The sequence below is a fragment of the Equus quagga genome, chromosome 11, assembly GCF_021613505.1.
Source record: "Equus quagga isolate Etosha38 chromosome 11, UCLA_HA_Equagga_1.0, whole genome shotgun sequence".
In the NCBI taxonomy this organism is placed as follows: Eukaryota; Metazoa; Chordata; class Mammalia; order Perissodactyla; family Equidae; genus Equus; species Equus quagga.
In genome coordinates, this window is record NC_060277.1 from 49,481,343 (window position 1) to 49,498,232 (window position 16,890).

At 38.7% G+C, this 16,890-nt stretch overlaps 1 protein-coding gene across 4 annotated transcripts in view; it reads right to left on the reverse strand.

Annotated features, from left to right (window-relative positions):
* Positions 1-15,739: 15,739 nt before the first annotated feature.
* Positions 15,740-16,890, reverse strand: part of TTK (TTK protein kinase) — a 37,285-nt gene continuing 36,134 nt past the window's right edge. For all 4 annotated transcript variants that reach the window (XM_046676147.1, XM_046676144.1, XM_046676145.1 and 1 more), the window contains exon 22: positions 15,740-16,166. In XM_046676147.1, coding sequence (XP_046532103.1) covers positions 16,080-16,166 — 87 coding nt within the window. In that variant the 3' untranslated portion in view covers positions 15,740-16,079. The remainder of the gene's footprint in view (positions 16,167-16,890) is intronic.

The following is a 16,890-nucleotide window of genomic DNA, read 5'->3' on the forward strand; positions in this document are numbered from 1 at the left end:
TTTCAATCCTTAAGCTCTGCCCTCCTACTCCTAGTTTCCTTCATGGTTGCATGAAATCTACTGCATTCATGATATTAAATGCAGACATAAACACATCCAGCAGAAGAATAGGTACTGTTTCTTTCATGAATTTATTTCTAAAAACAAAGATATATTTCCTGGAGTCCCCCAACAGACTTCCCTTCATGTTTTATTGGCCACAACTGAGATATGTGCCCAGGCCTGAACAATGAGATCACCATGTTGTGCTTAGGGCAATCAGGATTGACCCCTAGAGCTTGGAATAGAGCCACTCTTCTCTGAGTCCCTTGGAGGAGGGGCGGATACCTCTGTAGAACCAGTGCCCTGTCCCTAGGCAGAAGGGGAAAGGGCTGGGAGCAGGCAGTTACTGTTGGCTACAGTACCTACAAAGGCAGGGTGAGGGCAATGCTCTGTAAAGTTGGTGTAGCGAGGGTTTCACATCAAGTACTAATGGGGACAGGATTGGACCCATATGTAAGTAGACCAGAATGAAAATTTTCAGGGCTACTTGTTGAAAATACATAAGGAAGAAAGGAATGGATAAAAGAACTTATCTTTGGGCAAGCAGAAAGTTGCTATATTATTTCCTTTGCATGCCAGGAAAATTGGGCTAATTTCAAGGTATTTTAGGATAGTTTCTATTCTATTTAAATCATTAACTCATTTTTTAATATCCCCTGAAATATTCTTTTTTTTTTTCAAAATTGCACTACACAACTAATATATTGCCAGCACTCTTCTTTTTCCTTTACTGTTAACCATCTCTTTCATGTATAATTGGTTATTTTCTGACCATTGGGCAAAGAGCTCCTCCAAGCTTAAGAGGCAGAAATGCAGGGATGAAATGACAGACTTGGAGGTATAGGCCATTGGGTGTAAACACTAACATAGAAATAGACAAAAAGGAAAGAGTTTTCCAAATTCAGTCTTGCCAAAAGAAAGAGATCTTCTCTTCAAAGTCAGAAAAGTCTCAAGGTCAATAAGTACAGGAAGAAATATGTTAATGACAGGTAATACTTATGGAGTATTTATGCTGTGCCAAGCACTGCACTAAGCACTTTTTATATATTAATCTTTCATTTCCCACAATGACCCTGTGAATTAGGTACAGAGTCTTCATCTGTAAAATGGGGGTAATAACTGAGGCATGGAACAGTTAAATATCAAGATCACACAAGTAGTAAGTGGTGGGTCCAGGATTCAAACTCAGGCAGTAGGCTCAGGCACCACTCTCTTTCAGCTACTCACTCTTTATGAGAAGGTACTGATGGAAGCAAAGTTTTGTACCAAATCAATAACAAAAATAACATTTATTAAGTACTTAATGTCTGACATTGTGCTAAGCAATCTCAAGCATCACTACTGCATTTACTCCTCAGAGCAATCATGCAAGGTATTATTTTTCCTATTTTGTAGGTAGAGAAACCAAAGCTGAGAGAGAGCAAATTATGAATTATATTATATGGTACACGACAGAGCCGGGATTCAAATTCAAGTCCGAATCACTCCAAGTCCAAGGGTCTTAACTATGCAGCAAAGGAAATGGGTGAACTTTCAGGTGAGGATTTGAATTATAATTCAGAATAGAAGATTTGACAGGCCAAGCATATGCTAGTCATTGTAACAGTTGCTTTTACATCATTATTTCAGTTCTTTTCCATTATTAACATTTTTTTAGGATTAGGTCTCACTTCCAAAAATTTGGGGTCAAGTTAGGTATCAATAATTCTTGTCAAGATAAAATAAAGATTCATACGGCATAGACTCTTAAAAATTAATATAATTATTTTTTTTAAAGCCATAGAGATTACAAAAAAAAATAGGCGTAGGATGGTTGAGCAGAATTGGATTCTAGTTTCTACTCTGAATATAAACAGCAACGCATTGTTGGGCAAATTGTTAACTTTCTGAACTCAGTTTCTTCACCTACACAGTGACGCAGGTTGGCCTGAATGACACTCTTCTAAAAACAAGACTGCCCTCTTAGGGACTTCAGCGACGTGTGATTCAGGGAGAAAGCCATCCCCTGGCTCCCAGCAGTTCATGGATGTCAAAGTCACTCAGCTCACAGAGTGAGACAAAAGGGGTATTTATTTTATCATCATCTCCCTTGATTCCAACTCACGTGTCAACCTTGCTCCTTGGAGTCCTGCTCACCAAGTGGCATTTGAGTGGCGTGCCCCTTCCAGGAGAAAGAGGGTATTGTTTGAATCACTGTCCACTTGCACTGTCTCCCGGTCACTCCCCTAGTCCCCTTGCTTGTGTCTCCTGGTATCTGACGCCATTCGGCTTCCTTGATCGTTCCTCCCAACTCCCTTTACAGACTCAGGAATCCAGCAAATACTTATCAAGTGCTCACAGGGCATGTCTCACAGAGGCTCTTTCCCTCTTATTTCTTTTAATCAAAAAGATCACCTTTATAAAAAATCAACATGTTTGAGCCCTTACTGTTTATAGTAATGTTTCCCAAACATGCTTGATGATGAGAAACACTCGGGTACTTATTCAAACTATGGGTCCTCAGGACCCTCCTCTGAAGATTCCAGCTCAGAAGATCTATGGTGGGGCTTTCAGAATCCATGTTTTTCACAAATACACTAGGTGTTATTGTCAGGCTAGTTTTGGAAAGACTGACGTAAAGTATAAGGAAGTAACTGAGCATTGTGAGAGTGGTGCTAAGAAGTTTAATATTATAAAACCTTAAGAAGCTTATAATCTATGTGGGGACACTAGATCCATATACATAAAATGATGGTTGTCAACACAAGATGGGATAAATAAGTGCTAAATGAGTGCATTAGACCGTAAAAGTGAATAAGACCAGAATAAATTCAGAGGGAGGAGAGAGCTCTGGGCTGGGCTGAAGAGTAAGACTTAGTTTATGCTGCTGGGGACACAAAGGACATAAGTATGGAGCTCATGGGAGGGGAGCAGCATGGAATAGCAGAAATGTCAGAGAACGGGGAGTCTGACTGGAGCAAAGGAAATGCAGAAGAAGTGGAGCTGATAAATTCAAACTTAATCCTGTGGGGAATTGAGAGCCATTCAGAATGTCTGAGCTGGAGAAGCAACTGATGAAACAATGTTTTTAGCAGGTGATTGTGGTTGTGACATTCATCGGTGGCTCTGAAGGTCTCACCTGGAGGGCTTGTTAAACTATGGATGATTGGGCTCCATCCTGAAGTGCCTGATCTGAGAGGTCTGAGATGAAGCTCAAGAATTTGCAAGTTACCAAGCAATCCTGATGCTGCTAGTCCAGGAACCACGCTTTGAGAACCACTGTTGTACATGATGGATTGGAGAACACAATCAAGAGTGAGGTGGGGATGGTTGAGTGCCAGGACAAGGGTAGTGGTTTTAAAAATGGGAGTGAAAGAATAGTGAGGAATCACTGAAAGAAATAGGAATGGGGAAAAAAAGGAGACAAAATTATTTAGTATTCAAACCCGTGGACCGAAATGGCAAGGAAAAACATGGAGAATGTTGAATGTAGAGCCATCTTGATTATAAGAGGATGACAAATTCAGTCTTCATTATAATGAGCTGCTGCTTGAGTTTAATCCTTCTTGCCTTACTCCATCTTGCCCCTGGTCACAAAAGATTAAACAGCAAGGGCCAGCTGGTGAAGACACAATGAACGCAGATTTGCAAGAGTGTGAGGAAAGTGCTCCGGGCACTCACCAGATAGATTGGGTAACAGTGACCGACAATGTCTTCAAACCTGACCTGACCCATTTAGCAAGCCTGTCCCTAGCTGAGACCTGTAGCATTGTTTCAAATCAATCCTTTAGGTACACTCACACCCAAATCAGAAATTCCTGTTTAGGACCAGAATCATAACTGTTATCCCTGCCACTCCACACCCACCCGGGGGCTGTGAACCTTGACTCACTAGGCTACTAGCTTCCAAACTTCTGGGATGGGCAGCACCCTCAATGCCCCTCACCCTTACCACAAGAGGACCCTTTCCGGCCCCAGGGAGAATTTGGGAGAGCCCAAAAGGGGCTGGACGGGAAGAGGCCACCAGACTGGAGTAGTGAGAATATTGGGTTATGACAGAGTCAGCTTTTGGGGAGGCCTCACCAGAGAGAAGAGCCGGGGATCCTCCCCAGAGACAGCAGCAGGGTGGGGAAGGAGGCCGGCACTCCTCGCATCCCACCCTCACCAGCCGCCCTGGGCTGTGGGTACACACAGGCACGCTGGCTGCCCCTCGTGTCTTGTCAACACTTCCATGCATTTGCTCTCCCCATGGTATCAGCAAGAACTAGAAAGTCAATGCCAGGACATCTGGATACAGCAAAAAAATAAAATAAAATAATTTCCCCTCAAATCACAAGAAGAGGAGAAACACAGAAATAAGCCCCTGGAGGGCAGGGACTTCAGTTTACTTCACTTATTTGAACATAGAAACACTTCATCTAGGACCTTGTATAACGTGATGCCTCCATGGAGAGGCAAACTCCTAATTCTGCGTGTAATCCTCCCCATCTGCCAAGAGCAGTTTTGAAAAAAGAGTCTGTCCCTGTGAACATCTTTCATTCCTAAAACCTTGGTGTTGCAAAACAGGTCGCTCAGAAAGGGTGAAGGACGCTTCATTTTGTCTGGAACTCTAGATAGTCTGTTGGGCTAGCAACAATTTACTAATATGACTAAAGGTGTTTCTCCATAAGAAATATTTTATAATTCTTTTTTTCCAGGAAGAAAAGCTTTTATTCATGTATTTAAGCAATATTTATCAAGCGTCGACTATGGACATCCTATTAGGTATTGTATTAGGCCCTGGGAATACTGTAGTGAAGAAAACCCATAAAAGCTTTGTGTTCTGGGAACTGGTATTACAATGGGGGATGCAAACAAACTAAATCATTTATAAAGAATGTTAGAAGGATAAAGACAAAAAGCAATAAAGCAAGAAAGGGGATTATAGAACACGGGAAGCAGGGGGATTATGATTTTAAATATGCTGTTTAAGGAAGGCCTCACTACGAAAATGACAATTGAACAAACACGAGATGAGGGCTCAAGCCCAGTGATTACTGGGGCAAAGGCATTCTCGAAGAGGGAGCAACAAGTCCAAGGACTGGACAGCGGGTGTGGCCTCACGTGTTCAAGGTCCGGCTGCACAGCAGGAGACAGCCCCTCACGGGCCTGCGCGCTTACTCTGAATTAGATGGGACCCAGGTGGAGGGTGCTGAGCAAAGGAGCAAGCGCTCTGACTCACGTTTGAACAAATTGCCGTGGATGTCCCAGAAAGAGCAGAGCACAGAGGGCCAAGAGGAGCAGTGGAGAGCACAGTTAGGACGTCACTGCACGGTCCAAGGCGACATGGTGCAGGCGGTGAAGACTGCACGGATTCCAGATGCGTCTTGAAAGTGGAACCAACGGGATTTCCCGGTTAGATAGACTTTGTCTCCTTCCTAAAATACTGTTGAATTAAATCTACTTACAAAGGTATTAGGTGGGCCACCACACAGCAGGGACAGCTGAAAAGTAAAACCAAACCTTAATGTCCAAATCTGATATCAAATTGTTGATAATTCCAAAAAAAAATCATGATGGTATCATGATCTTTGTTCGTGGATTTATGTTATTAGTTATGGTTTAGGGCAAACATTAGCTTCCATTCACTAAAAACAAAACAACCTTGTAGAGGTGTATTCTGAATTATTTTACACAAAATTAAAAACAGGGAAATATCCTTGTGCATTCACATGATAGAATATTTCACAGGAATCAAAATTATATTTATGAAGGGTTTAAAGGACTTAGGAAAATGCTTACGAGAAAGGTAGTGGAAAAATAAGAGTATAAAATTATATTATCTCAATTATGCAAATAAGCCGAATGCTAATAGTAATTAACTCAGGATGATGGGAGTAGGACTTATTTATGCCTCTTTCTAGTATACTTTTCAGATAGATTAAGATGCGACTGTTTTCCTTTTATAGTAACATTTTTAAAAACCCACTAATGAGAGATTCACAAGCAAAAGCCTTCATCTGTGGTTGCTTCCCATTTACCCAAAGAGACAGAGAAGATGGAGGAGGTAATGGACCAGGTTTATTTAGGCTGATCAGCGTCCTGTCAACAGGAAGAGGGGCAGAACGCTCAAGTCTCCCCAGAGATGCAGCCCCAGTGCGGCTCCTAGGCCTTTTCCCAAGAATCTCACTCCCAGTCTCTTCAACACCCCCCCTACTAACTGCTATCAAATTTTCTTCCAGGGTGGAGCTAGAGAGTCCACCACTGTTTTGTGACTAATTACCATTTTATTCATTCGCATAGGCTTTTTTTAAAAAGGATATTATAATATTCTTAAACTGACTGGAGACCATAACACAGTTTGAGCTGGATCCTCTGCTCCACTTGATTGAATATCAACTCCATTCTTGCCTCACTTCACTCTTGTAACAGCAGGAATGTAAACAATCACCCACAGTCACCTCCTCTTTACCTCACCTGTGTCTACAGGGACCTTTTGAAACGTCCTAATGTGGTATATTTCCAATGACACAACATACAAATTAATCTTGTATATATACATAGAACTATGCCTTTACAGACACTGTAGCACAACAAATGTAATTTATTTATTGCTTTAACTATTAAGCCACTGATTCATGTAATTACTAATACATTTTCCTCTTCAATACAATACACTTTCTTTCTGGAGATAAAAGTGGAGAAGTAGAGCAGAGAGGAAGAAAGGAAGAGAGGAAGCAAAGAAGAGCAAGAGGGAAGAACCATGGAGAGCATCCCACAGTCGTTTGTAACGACTTCGGGAAAGTAGCATCAAATAAAAACCTTCCAAAATGACATGGCAAGAAAAAATAGAATACTTTCATTCTCTCTGTGTCACTCAATACCCAATAGTCCTAGGAGGCCCTGACCTCCAGGTTAGGAACCCCTGATTGGAGCAAAGTAAGAAAGAGTATTGGTATGTCTTCTTACAAATTGTTCATCACGTTTTTAGCGCTCTTCTTTCTAGACACGTGGTCATTACATTAAACCATGCAACTTCTCTAGCCAATGAAGCGTGAGCAGAAATAAAAGGGCTCTCTTTCAAGTGTTAATTTTAAGAGACAGTGTTTAACTTAACCAGATAGCCTGGGTACCAGATAATGACCTACCAGACAGCCTGGGTCCAAGTGAGGGCACCCAGAGCAGCATCCTCCTCCCTCTCTCCTTGTAGACATCAGTGAGAAATAGAATTTTATTCTTTAAAGCTATTGATATCTTTTAGGGTTGCTTGTTACCATGGCAAGACCTAACCCACCCTGAGCGGTACTGATGCTGGTTTAAGTTAATAGCAGATGCTGGCTTTCTCTCCGAGATCTCTAACAATTGAGATCAAGCAAATAGAAGATCATAAACAAAGACCAATAAACTCACAAGAAGGTAAGTGTACAGAAAAGAATTAACATAGCAAACCTGAGACTGCTATCCTTAAATAGACCTGCTTGCAAGGTTGGCCCTAGGCTGGAGTCTGGGAACTTCGATCTCTACCATTGCCTAAATAATAAGAGTGGCGCCCTGTGCCTAAACTGTGAGGTGCAAACAATGTGGTTTATGCTAAACACTTGCTTTCTTCCGGGAGCCTAAAGTTTTGGTACATGCCAGGCAAAGGGTGAATACATCACCAGCTCCCAATAAAAAGCCAGGTGTCGAGTCTCTAATGAGCTTCTGTGGTAGACAACATTTCACGGGTATTGTCCAACTTGCTGCTAGGAAATTAAGTGCATCCTACGCGACCCACTGGGAGAAGACCCTTGGAAACTTGTGGCTTGTTTCCACCTTTTTCCCTTGCTGATTTCCTTTACATCCTTCACTATAATAAATGACAGGCATGAGTATGACCATATGCTGAATCCCATGAGTTCTCCTAGCAAATCATCAAACTTCAGGGTTGTCTTGGAGATCTCCAACACAGTAAGAAACCACAAGACAGAGCAAGAAGAAAAACTAACAGAAAAAGAGATTTCAACTCAAAAACTTCAAGTACTGGAATTGTAGATAATGAATATAAAATTCCTCCACATAAAATGACTAAAGAAATAAATGCTAGAATCACACATTTGAAGAATAAGTGAGAAATCACCATGGAAAAATAGGCAGATATGAAAAAGAATCAAGTGGAATTTCTAAAAATAAAAGAGTTTGAAGAGAAAATGAGAATTTTTCAGAATCAAAAAGATAGGTGAGTCCATAGACTTGGAAAACATAATATACACCAAACAGGGTTAAAATAAAAATATCGATGACTAGTCATAACATAGTGAAACAGTAGATCACAGAAGGTAAAAAGAAGATCTTAAAAGCAGCCAGAGGAGAAAGGCAGATCCCTCACAGAACTAACCATTAGATGAATAGAGGACTTTCTAACAGCAACAACGGCAAGCAGAAGTAGGTGCAATAATAATCTCAAAGGGCAAAGAGAAGTAACTGTCAGTTTAGAATTGAGACCCTGAAAACACGATCTTTGTCAAAACAAGGGTGAATTAAAAACATTTTCAAGTAAACAAAAAGAGGTTATTTTACTATCAACAGATCTTTGCTAAAGGGATTTCCAAAGGGCTTACTTCAAAAAGATAGGGAATCAACCTAAAAGGATAGTCTGAGATACAAGTAACATATGAAATGGTAAATGTTTCAGTGAATCTAAATATACATTGTCTGTATAAAAGGATAATAATAGTCTGTGGGGTTATAATAGAATAAAATTAAACTATTACACCACAATATCATATAAGTTGTTCTAATGCGGTTAAAATGCACTAAAGTCTTTGCAGCATTTGGCAGGAGGTTGAGATATTTATTGAACTTAAGTCTTGGTTAAGTTAAATAAGCATGGTAAAATTTAAGATTAATCACTTAAAAAACAAAAGAGAGACTCTAAACCTTCCAAGTCATCAGAGGGGAAATTATGAAATAGGAAAGCATACACAAAACTGGAAAAAAAAAAGGGGGGAGGTGAGCAAAGAATAAGGAAAACAGGAAAAGTAACTTAAATAGAAATTAAAACCTACTATGATAAAATATCTACTATAATCATAACAAACATTAATAGATTAAATTTGTCAAAAAAAAAGAAAAAGAAATTTCCAGTTATTGGCTATAAGGTAAAATTCAGGTATGTCATTTACCAGGGAAATTCCTAAAATGATATGGAAAATTGAAATTAAAGAATAAACCAAAAAATATATCAGACAACTATTAATCAAAAGAAACTTGGAAAGGCCACATTTATGAGAAATAAATACAAATTTAGGAATGAAGAGAATTCTATGAAATGGTAAATTTTCTATTTATCAGGGAGAGAAAAAATTCTAAATTTGTGTGCGCCTAGTTAAAATAGCCTAAAAATACATAAGGCAAAAATGGATAGAATTTAGCAATCAAAAAGTGATATATTAAACATTGTCATCCTAACTTGGCCCTTGTCTAAGGGCATTTTAGTGCTTCAGAAAACATGCAATACATTGTAATTTTTCCACTTAGCATAATAGAAAAAAATAGGCTCCTTGTTAGAAGTTATTTTTGGAAAGAACTTCTGATTTTTCAAGAACAGATTAAGAAGATGCTGGTGTATTGTTTAAGTATATAGACATAGATGATAAAATTATTTTTTAAAAGGGAAAAGGTAATTTAGACCAACTTTCCTGCAGACAAACTTTTAAAATCTGTACAAAATAGGAGAAAAATAAATTACAGCATCAAAGAGCTAACATTTAGTGGTGAGGAGCCTCAAAGATGGCCCATGATCTCTGCCTCCCGATATCCTCGCCCCTGTGTAGTCGCCTCTTTCTTTGTGGGGCTGGGCCTAGTGACTCACTTCTAACAAACAGAACATGGCAAAAAGTGAAATGGTGTCACTTCCAATACTAGACTACAGGACTGTGGCTTCAGTCTTGAGCACCCTCTCTTGCTTGCTAGCTGGCGTGCCCTGAATGAAGCCAGCTGGCAGACTGTGAGCTGCCTCATGGAGGCCCAGAAGGAATAGAGCTGGGGGAGGTATCTGCTCAACAGCCAAAGAGGAAATTTTGTTGAGAGGGAAACTTACTTTTCATTTTATAGTCTTTGGTACTAATTTTTTTTTAGCATATGATTATAGTGTTTTCAATTTAAAAAAATTAAAAACTAAAATAGGACTCCGGTTTCTGGTTCCACAGTAAGGAGCTTGGAAGCCTACACTCCATCCTAACAGCAAATACAAAGATGAACAGACCAATAAACCAACAACTCATCTTAGATCCATAAGAGGAAGGACACAAGGCAAACAGCTGTCCCCAAGACAGGAGAGACAGACAGGGAAATACAGGGAGTCCTGGCTTACTGGAGCCGAGACTCAGGAACAGAAACCACCACAGGAATGAGTTCTGGGGTAGGAAAACCGAACCTGTAGTTAACAACTCTGAGGACAACTCTAAGAATGAAAAACTCCAGGGGGACTCAGTCATGGGAGGACTCCTACAATATTGAGATTTACCTCCAGGAGCTTGACCAGGTTCCCACAGTAAATTTAGAGAAAAATCCCACGCTTCCAGCGGGGAGAGGGTAAAAAAGAACCATTCTGAAATACACAGAACACTCCCTTCTTCACAGGCCTGCCCTCAGGGGAAACTAGTGAACCACAGCCTGACATGCTGGGTAGTAAAGGAGCCTAAGGGACCTTGGGGAGGGGAAACACCCAACTCCAGTCAGCTGTAGCCGTCCTGGTCCCAGCTAAGGGGAGAGAAGAAACCAGAGAAACACTTGCGTACTCCACAGTCCTGAGGCACAGGCTCACGAAAAGACTGAGACCTAATCGTAGGTCTATAGAACGCTCCCCCCTCAAACCTTACCACATTACCAAAGGCCTATTTACAGCAGTTCCTGTTACCCGGTACATCAAATCCGACTATGAAGAAAAATTACAATGGACACTTTGCAATTACAATGCCAAAAGGCAAAAAACGCAATTTGAAGAGACCGAATAAGCATCAGAAGCAGACATGGCAGGGATGTTGGAATTATCAGACTGGGAATTTAAAACAACTGTGATTAATATGCTAAGGGCTCTAAGGGATAAAGTAGACAGTGCACAAGAACAGACGGGCAATGTAAGCAAAGAGATGGAAATCCTAAGAACAAAAAAGAAATGCTAGAGATAAAACACCATAACAGAAGTGAAGAAAGCCTCTGATGGGCTTATTAGTACACTGGACATGCTGAGGAAAGAACCTCTGCTCTAGAGGATATCTCCGTGGAAACCTCCCAAACTGAAAAGCAAAGAGATTAAAGACTGGGAAAAATCAGAACAGAATATCCAAGGACTGTGGGACAACTACAAAAGGTGTGACATATGCATAATGGGAATAAATACCAGAAGAAGCGAGAAAAGAACAGAAGAAATATTTAAAACAATGACTGAGAATTTCCCCAAATTAATGCCAGACACCAAACCAGAGATAGAGGGAGCTCAGGGAACACCAACTAGGATAAAAGCCAAAAGACTTTGCCTAGGATACCAGTTTCAAGCCACAGAAAATCAAAGATTAAAAACAAAATTCCTGAGAGAAGCCAGAGGGAAAAAACACTACCTATAGAACAAGATAAGAATTACACCTGACTTCTCAGAAACTATGCAAGCAAGAAGAGAGTAGAGTGAGATATTTAAGTGTTGACAGAAAAAAACCCACCACCCTAGACTTCTACACACTGCAAAATTATCCTTCAAAGGTGAAGGAGAGAGATCTCCTCAGATGAACAAAAATGGAGAGAATTTTTTACCAATAGACCTGTCTACAAGAAAAGTTAAATGAAGTTCTTTAGAGAAATGGAAAATATCGGTCAGAAACCTGGATCTGAAAATATAAAGGAAGAGCATCCAAGAAGGAATAAGCAAAGGAAAAAGAAATACTTTAACTTCTCTTTTTTTTTTAAGATTGGCACTTGAATTAACATCTGTTGCCAATCTTTTTTTTCTTTCTTCTTCTTCTTCTCCCCCACAAAGCCCCCCAGTACATAGCTGTATATTCTAGTTGTAGGTCCCTCTGGTTGTGCTGTGTGGGACACCACCTCAGCGTGACTTGATGAGCGGTGCCATGTCCACACCCAGGATCCAAACCAGTGAAACCCTGGGCTGCCAAAGCGGAGCACACAAATTTAACCATTCGGCCACGGGGCCAGCCCCTAACTTCTTATTCTTAAATGATCTAATAGATTAGTTTGTTTAAAATAATAGCAACAATGTATTTAATTATGTAGGCTTATGTATATATCTTCTGTTTTTACATATGCTTGTGTATGCTTATATACAAGTCAATGAATGACAGCAATGATACAAGGGATCGGAGGGAGAAATTCAGATTATTTTGTTATTATAAGGTACTCACACTACTTGTGAAGTTATTTGAAAGTGGACTTGGATTAGTTGTAACTGTGTATTGCAAATTCTAGGGCAACCACCAAAAAAAGTAAAAAAGAAGCATAACTGTTATGTTAAGAAAGCAGAGCAAATGGAATCCTATAAAATGCTTGATTAAAACCAAAAATGGCAGAAAAAGAAAAGAAACTCTATGCTCACAAATTTGATAACCTAGATGAAATGGATCAATTTCTTGAAAGACACAATCTGCCAAAACTCACATGAGAATAAACAGTGTGAACAGGTCTACATGCACTAAAGAAATTTTTATTCAATAATTAATAACCTTCCAAAAGAGAAAGCACCAGGCCCAGATGGGTTCTGGTGAATTCTACCAAATGTTTAAAGAAGAAATTATACCAATTCTCTACAATCTCTTTCAGGAGACAGAAGCAGAGGAAATACTTCTTAGCACAGTCTATGAGGCCAGCATTACCCTAACACCAAAACTAGACCAAGACATGATGAGAAAACTACAGATCAATGTCCCTCATGAATGTAGATACAAAAATCCACAACGAAACATCAGCAAATCAAGTCCAACAATGTATGAAAAGAATTACACACCACAACCAAGTGAGATTTCTCTCAGGTATCAAGGCTAGTTCAACATTCAAAAACCAATCAATGTAATCCACTACATCAACAGGCTAAAAAAGAAAATCATGATCATACTAATAGATGCCAAAAAAGCATGAGAAAATCTAACACTCATTCATGATAAAATAAATAAATAAATAAAAGGTATACAGATTTGGAAGGAATAAAACTGTCTTTGCAGATGACACAATTGTTAATGTAGAAAATCCAAAAGAATTAACTAAAAAACCTCCCAGAACTAATAAGTAATTATAGCAAGGTTGCAAGATATAAGGTTAATATACAAAAGTCAACTATTTTCCTATGCACCAGCAATGAGCAAGTGAAACTTGAAATTAAAAAACATTACTTATGTTAGTATCCCAAAAATGAAATACTTAGGTATAAATCTAACAATATAGGTACAAGGTGTACCTCAGGAAAACTATAAAACTGATGAGCAAAATCAAAGAACTAAATAAATGGAGAAACATTCCATGTTCACAGATAGAAGACTCAGTATTGTCAAGATGTCAGTTCTTCCCGACTTGATCTACAGATTCAATACAATCTCAATTAAAATCCCAAGTGTTCTTATGGATATTGACAAATGGATTAAAATTTATATGGAAAGGCAAAAAGCTCAGAATAGCCAAAAAAGCACTGAAGTAGAAGAATAACGTTGGAGGACTGACCACTACCCAACTTCAAGACTTACTTTAAAGCTACAGCAATCAAGACAGTGTGGTTGGTGAAAGAATACACAAATAGATCAATGGAACAGAACAGAACAGAGAGTCCAGAAAGAAATCCCCATAAATACAGGTAACTGATCTCTGACAAAAGAGCAAAGGCAATACAATGGAGAAAAGATCATCTTTTCAACAAATGGTGCTGGAGCAACTGGACATCCACATGCAAAACAGCGAATCCAGACACGGAATTTACATGCTTCACAAAAATTATCTCAAAGTGGATCACACACCTAAAGGTAAAAGGCAAAACTAGACGACTCCTAGAAGATATCGTAGGAGGAAACCTAGATGACCTTGAGTATCGTGATGACTTCGCAGGTATGACATCAAAGGCACAATCTGTGACAGAAATAATTGATAAACTAGAGCACATTAAGATTAAAAACTTCTGTTCTGTGAAAGACAATGTCAAGAAAATGAGAAGATAAACCACAGATTGGGAGAAAATATTTGCAAAAGACACATCTGATAAAGGACTGTTATCCAAAACATGTAAATGCTTAAAATTCAACAGTAAGAAAACAAATAATGCAATTTAAAAAATGAGTCAAAGACCCTAACAGACACCTCAGCAAAGAAGGTATCAGCTAGCAGGTAAGCATATGAAAAGACACTGCACATCACATATCATTAAGGAATTGCAAACTAAAATGAGGTAGCACTACACACCTATTAGAATGGCCAAAGTCATTCTAAAACACTGACAACACCAAACCTTGGCAACAATACGGAGCAACAGGAACTCTCGTTCATTGCTGGTGGAAATGCAAAATGGTACAACCACTTTGGAGGAGAGTTTGGCAGTTTCTTACAAAACTAAACATACTCTTACCATACGATCCAGCAGTCATGTTCCTTGGTTTCAACCCAAAGGAGTTGAAAACATGTCCACACAAAAACCTGCACACAGATGTTTATAGCAGTTTTATTCAACTGCCAAAACTTGGAAGGTACCAAGATGTCTTTCAGTAGGTGAATGGATAAACAAACTGTGGTTCATCCAGACAATGGAGTATTATTTGGCACTAAAAGGAAATGAGCTCTCAAGCCATGAAAAAATATGGAGGAACTTAAACGCCTATTACTAAGCGAAAGAAGCTAATCTGAAAGGCTACGTACTGTAGGATTCCAACTTACGACATTCTGGAAAAAGCAAAACTATGGAGACAGTAAAAAGATCAGTGGTTGCAGTGGTTGGGGGGTAGGGAGGGATGAATAGGTGGAACACAGGATTTTTGGGCAGTGAAAATACTCTGTATGATACTATAATGATGGATACATGTCACTATACATTTATTCCAACCCATAGGATGTACAACACCAAGAGTGAACTGTAATGTATACTATGGACTTTGGGCGATTGTTATGTGTCAGTATAGGTTCATTAATTGTAACAAATGTACCACTGTATGGGTATATTGTTAGTGGGGCAGGCTATGCATATGTGGAGGCAGGAGGTATATGGGAAATCTGTACCTTCCTCTCAATCTTGCTGTGAACCCAAAGTTGCTCTAAAAAAAATTCTTAATAAAAGAAAAAAGGCTACTAAAATCTAAAAAAGAAAAAATATTGGGGAAGAGAATACTATATGATAATACCTTTAATTAACCTATTAGATTCAGTCCCAGAGACTCTGGGACCGCATTTGTAATTACTCATTACCAGCAAGTCATGCAACGAGGGCATGTCCTGACAACTTACACCACGGAATCTTGCGCGCTACTCTAAACACCAGAAACAGTGGATGATATGAAGAATCAAAGGCAGGATTCAAAGAGCCAAGTGCAGTCCTGAAACTCTGGACCACATTAGTGCCATAAAGCAATCAGAAAATCTATTTGAGAACTCAAACCCTTCGGAATTTTTTCCAAAAGTTCATTTACTAAGGTTTACTCTCATATCTTCCCTTAACCCAATTTTTATTAAGAATTTTGCTGCCACACCAACAATACATTTGCTCGAAGAAAATAATTCTACAACTTTGACATTTTAGTGTCATTTTATGCTCCAAAGCTTTATTTACATAGTTCTTCAAAATATATTTCAATGTCCACCCACTATTCCAACTGTGAAATACCAAATAGATTAGATTTACAGGGAAGCATAAAAGAGAGAAAACAATCCTATAACTTAATATATACAGTGCTAGTAGTGGTTATTATTTTTACAGTTTTATTTTGAGGATAATCCACTGAATTTTCCCGTCAATGACATTTTAGAGTGAAGTTGTCTTCAAGAGCAGATTTCCACAGAGAATTAGGAGTATAACAGTCCAATATATTTGCTGGGCGATTTGTGACAGTTTATAAGTAGCTTGCAAATCATTTTTTTTCCCATTTTTTTTCAAAAGTCTTGGATGACGAAGAGGAATCATGCCTGTCACCACTACTATAGTGCTCATATAATGTCTGAAATTAAAAACACACACCTGTTTTGTAACTTTTAAAATTAAATGTATTACCCGATTAATAAAGATAACTCTACATATTCTAATATGTAGTCAATTTCTCTCTTGTTCTTATAATTAGGAACTTATGCTATAAACTATTGGAGATAATTAAGAATTTTAAACACCTAGGTTGGCCTAAGAATCAGCTATCACGTTGCAGCTCAGTCTTTCCGTATGAGAAATGTAATACAACTACGAATAAGCATATGTGTGCCTTCAACGCCTTCTTGATCTCCTTCACTTTTTCTTAAATAAAGTCAGTTTGAGATAAATTCCTATACTGTAAAATACACTCATCAGAAAACAATACATATTTTCAGATGATATTTAAACTAGTGAACAGAAGACATTAAAAAAATCATACAAATTGTTACATCAATAAGTATTATTAGCTATATTAAAATCTATTATTTAAAAAAGGATTTAAGACTAAGCCAACATCTAACTTATGAAGATGACAGACCTCTTTGTCATCAAGGAACATAGAACCTCAGTGATAAAGGTAACTAATCTGACTCAATTGTATTTACAAAGGGCTTTGAACAATACACTGGAACACATATGAAACAGAAAGCAAAATTACCAAACAAAGTTTGTCCACTTTTAATTCCTCAAGTCATTGATTTAGCCATCAGCACTTGAGAAAATTTAAGAAAGAAATTTAATTCATATCATATGAAAGC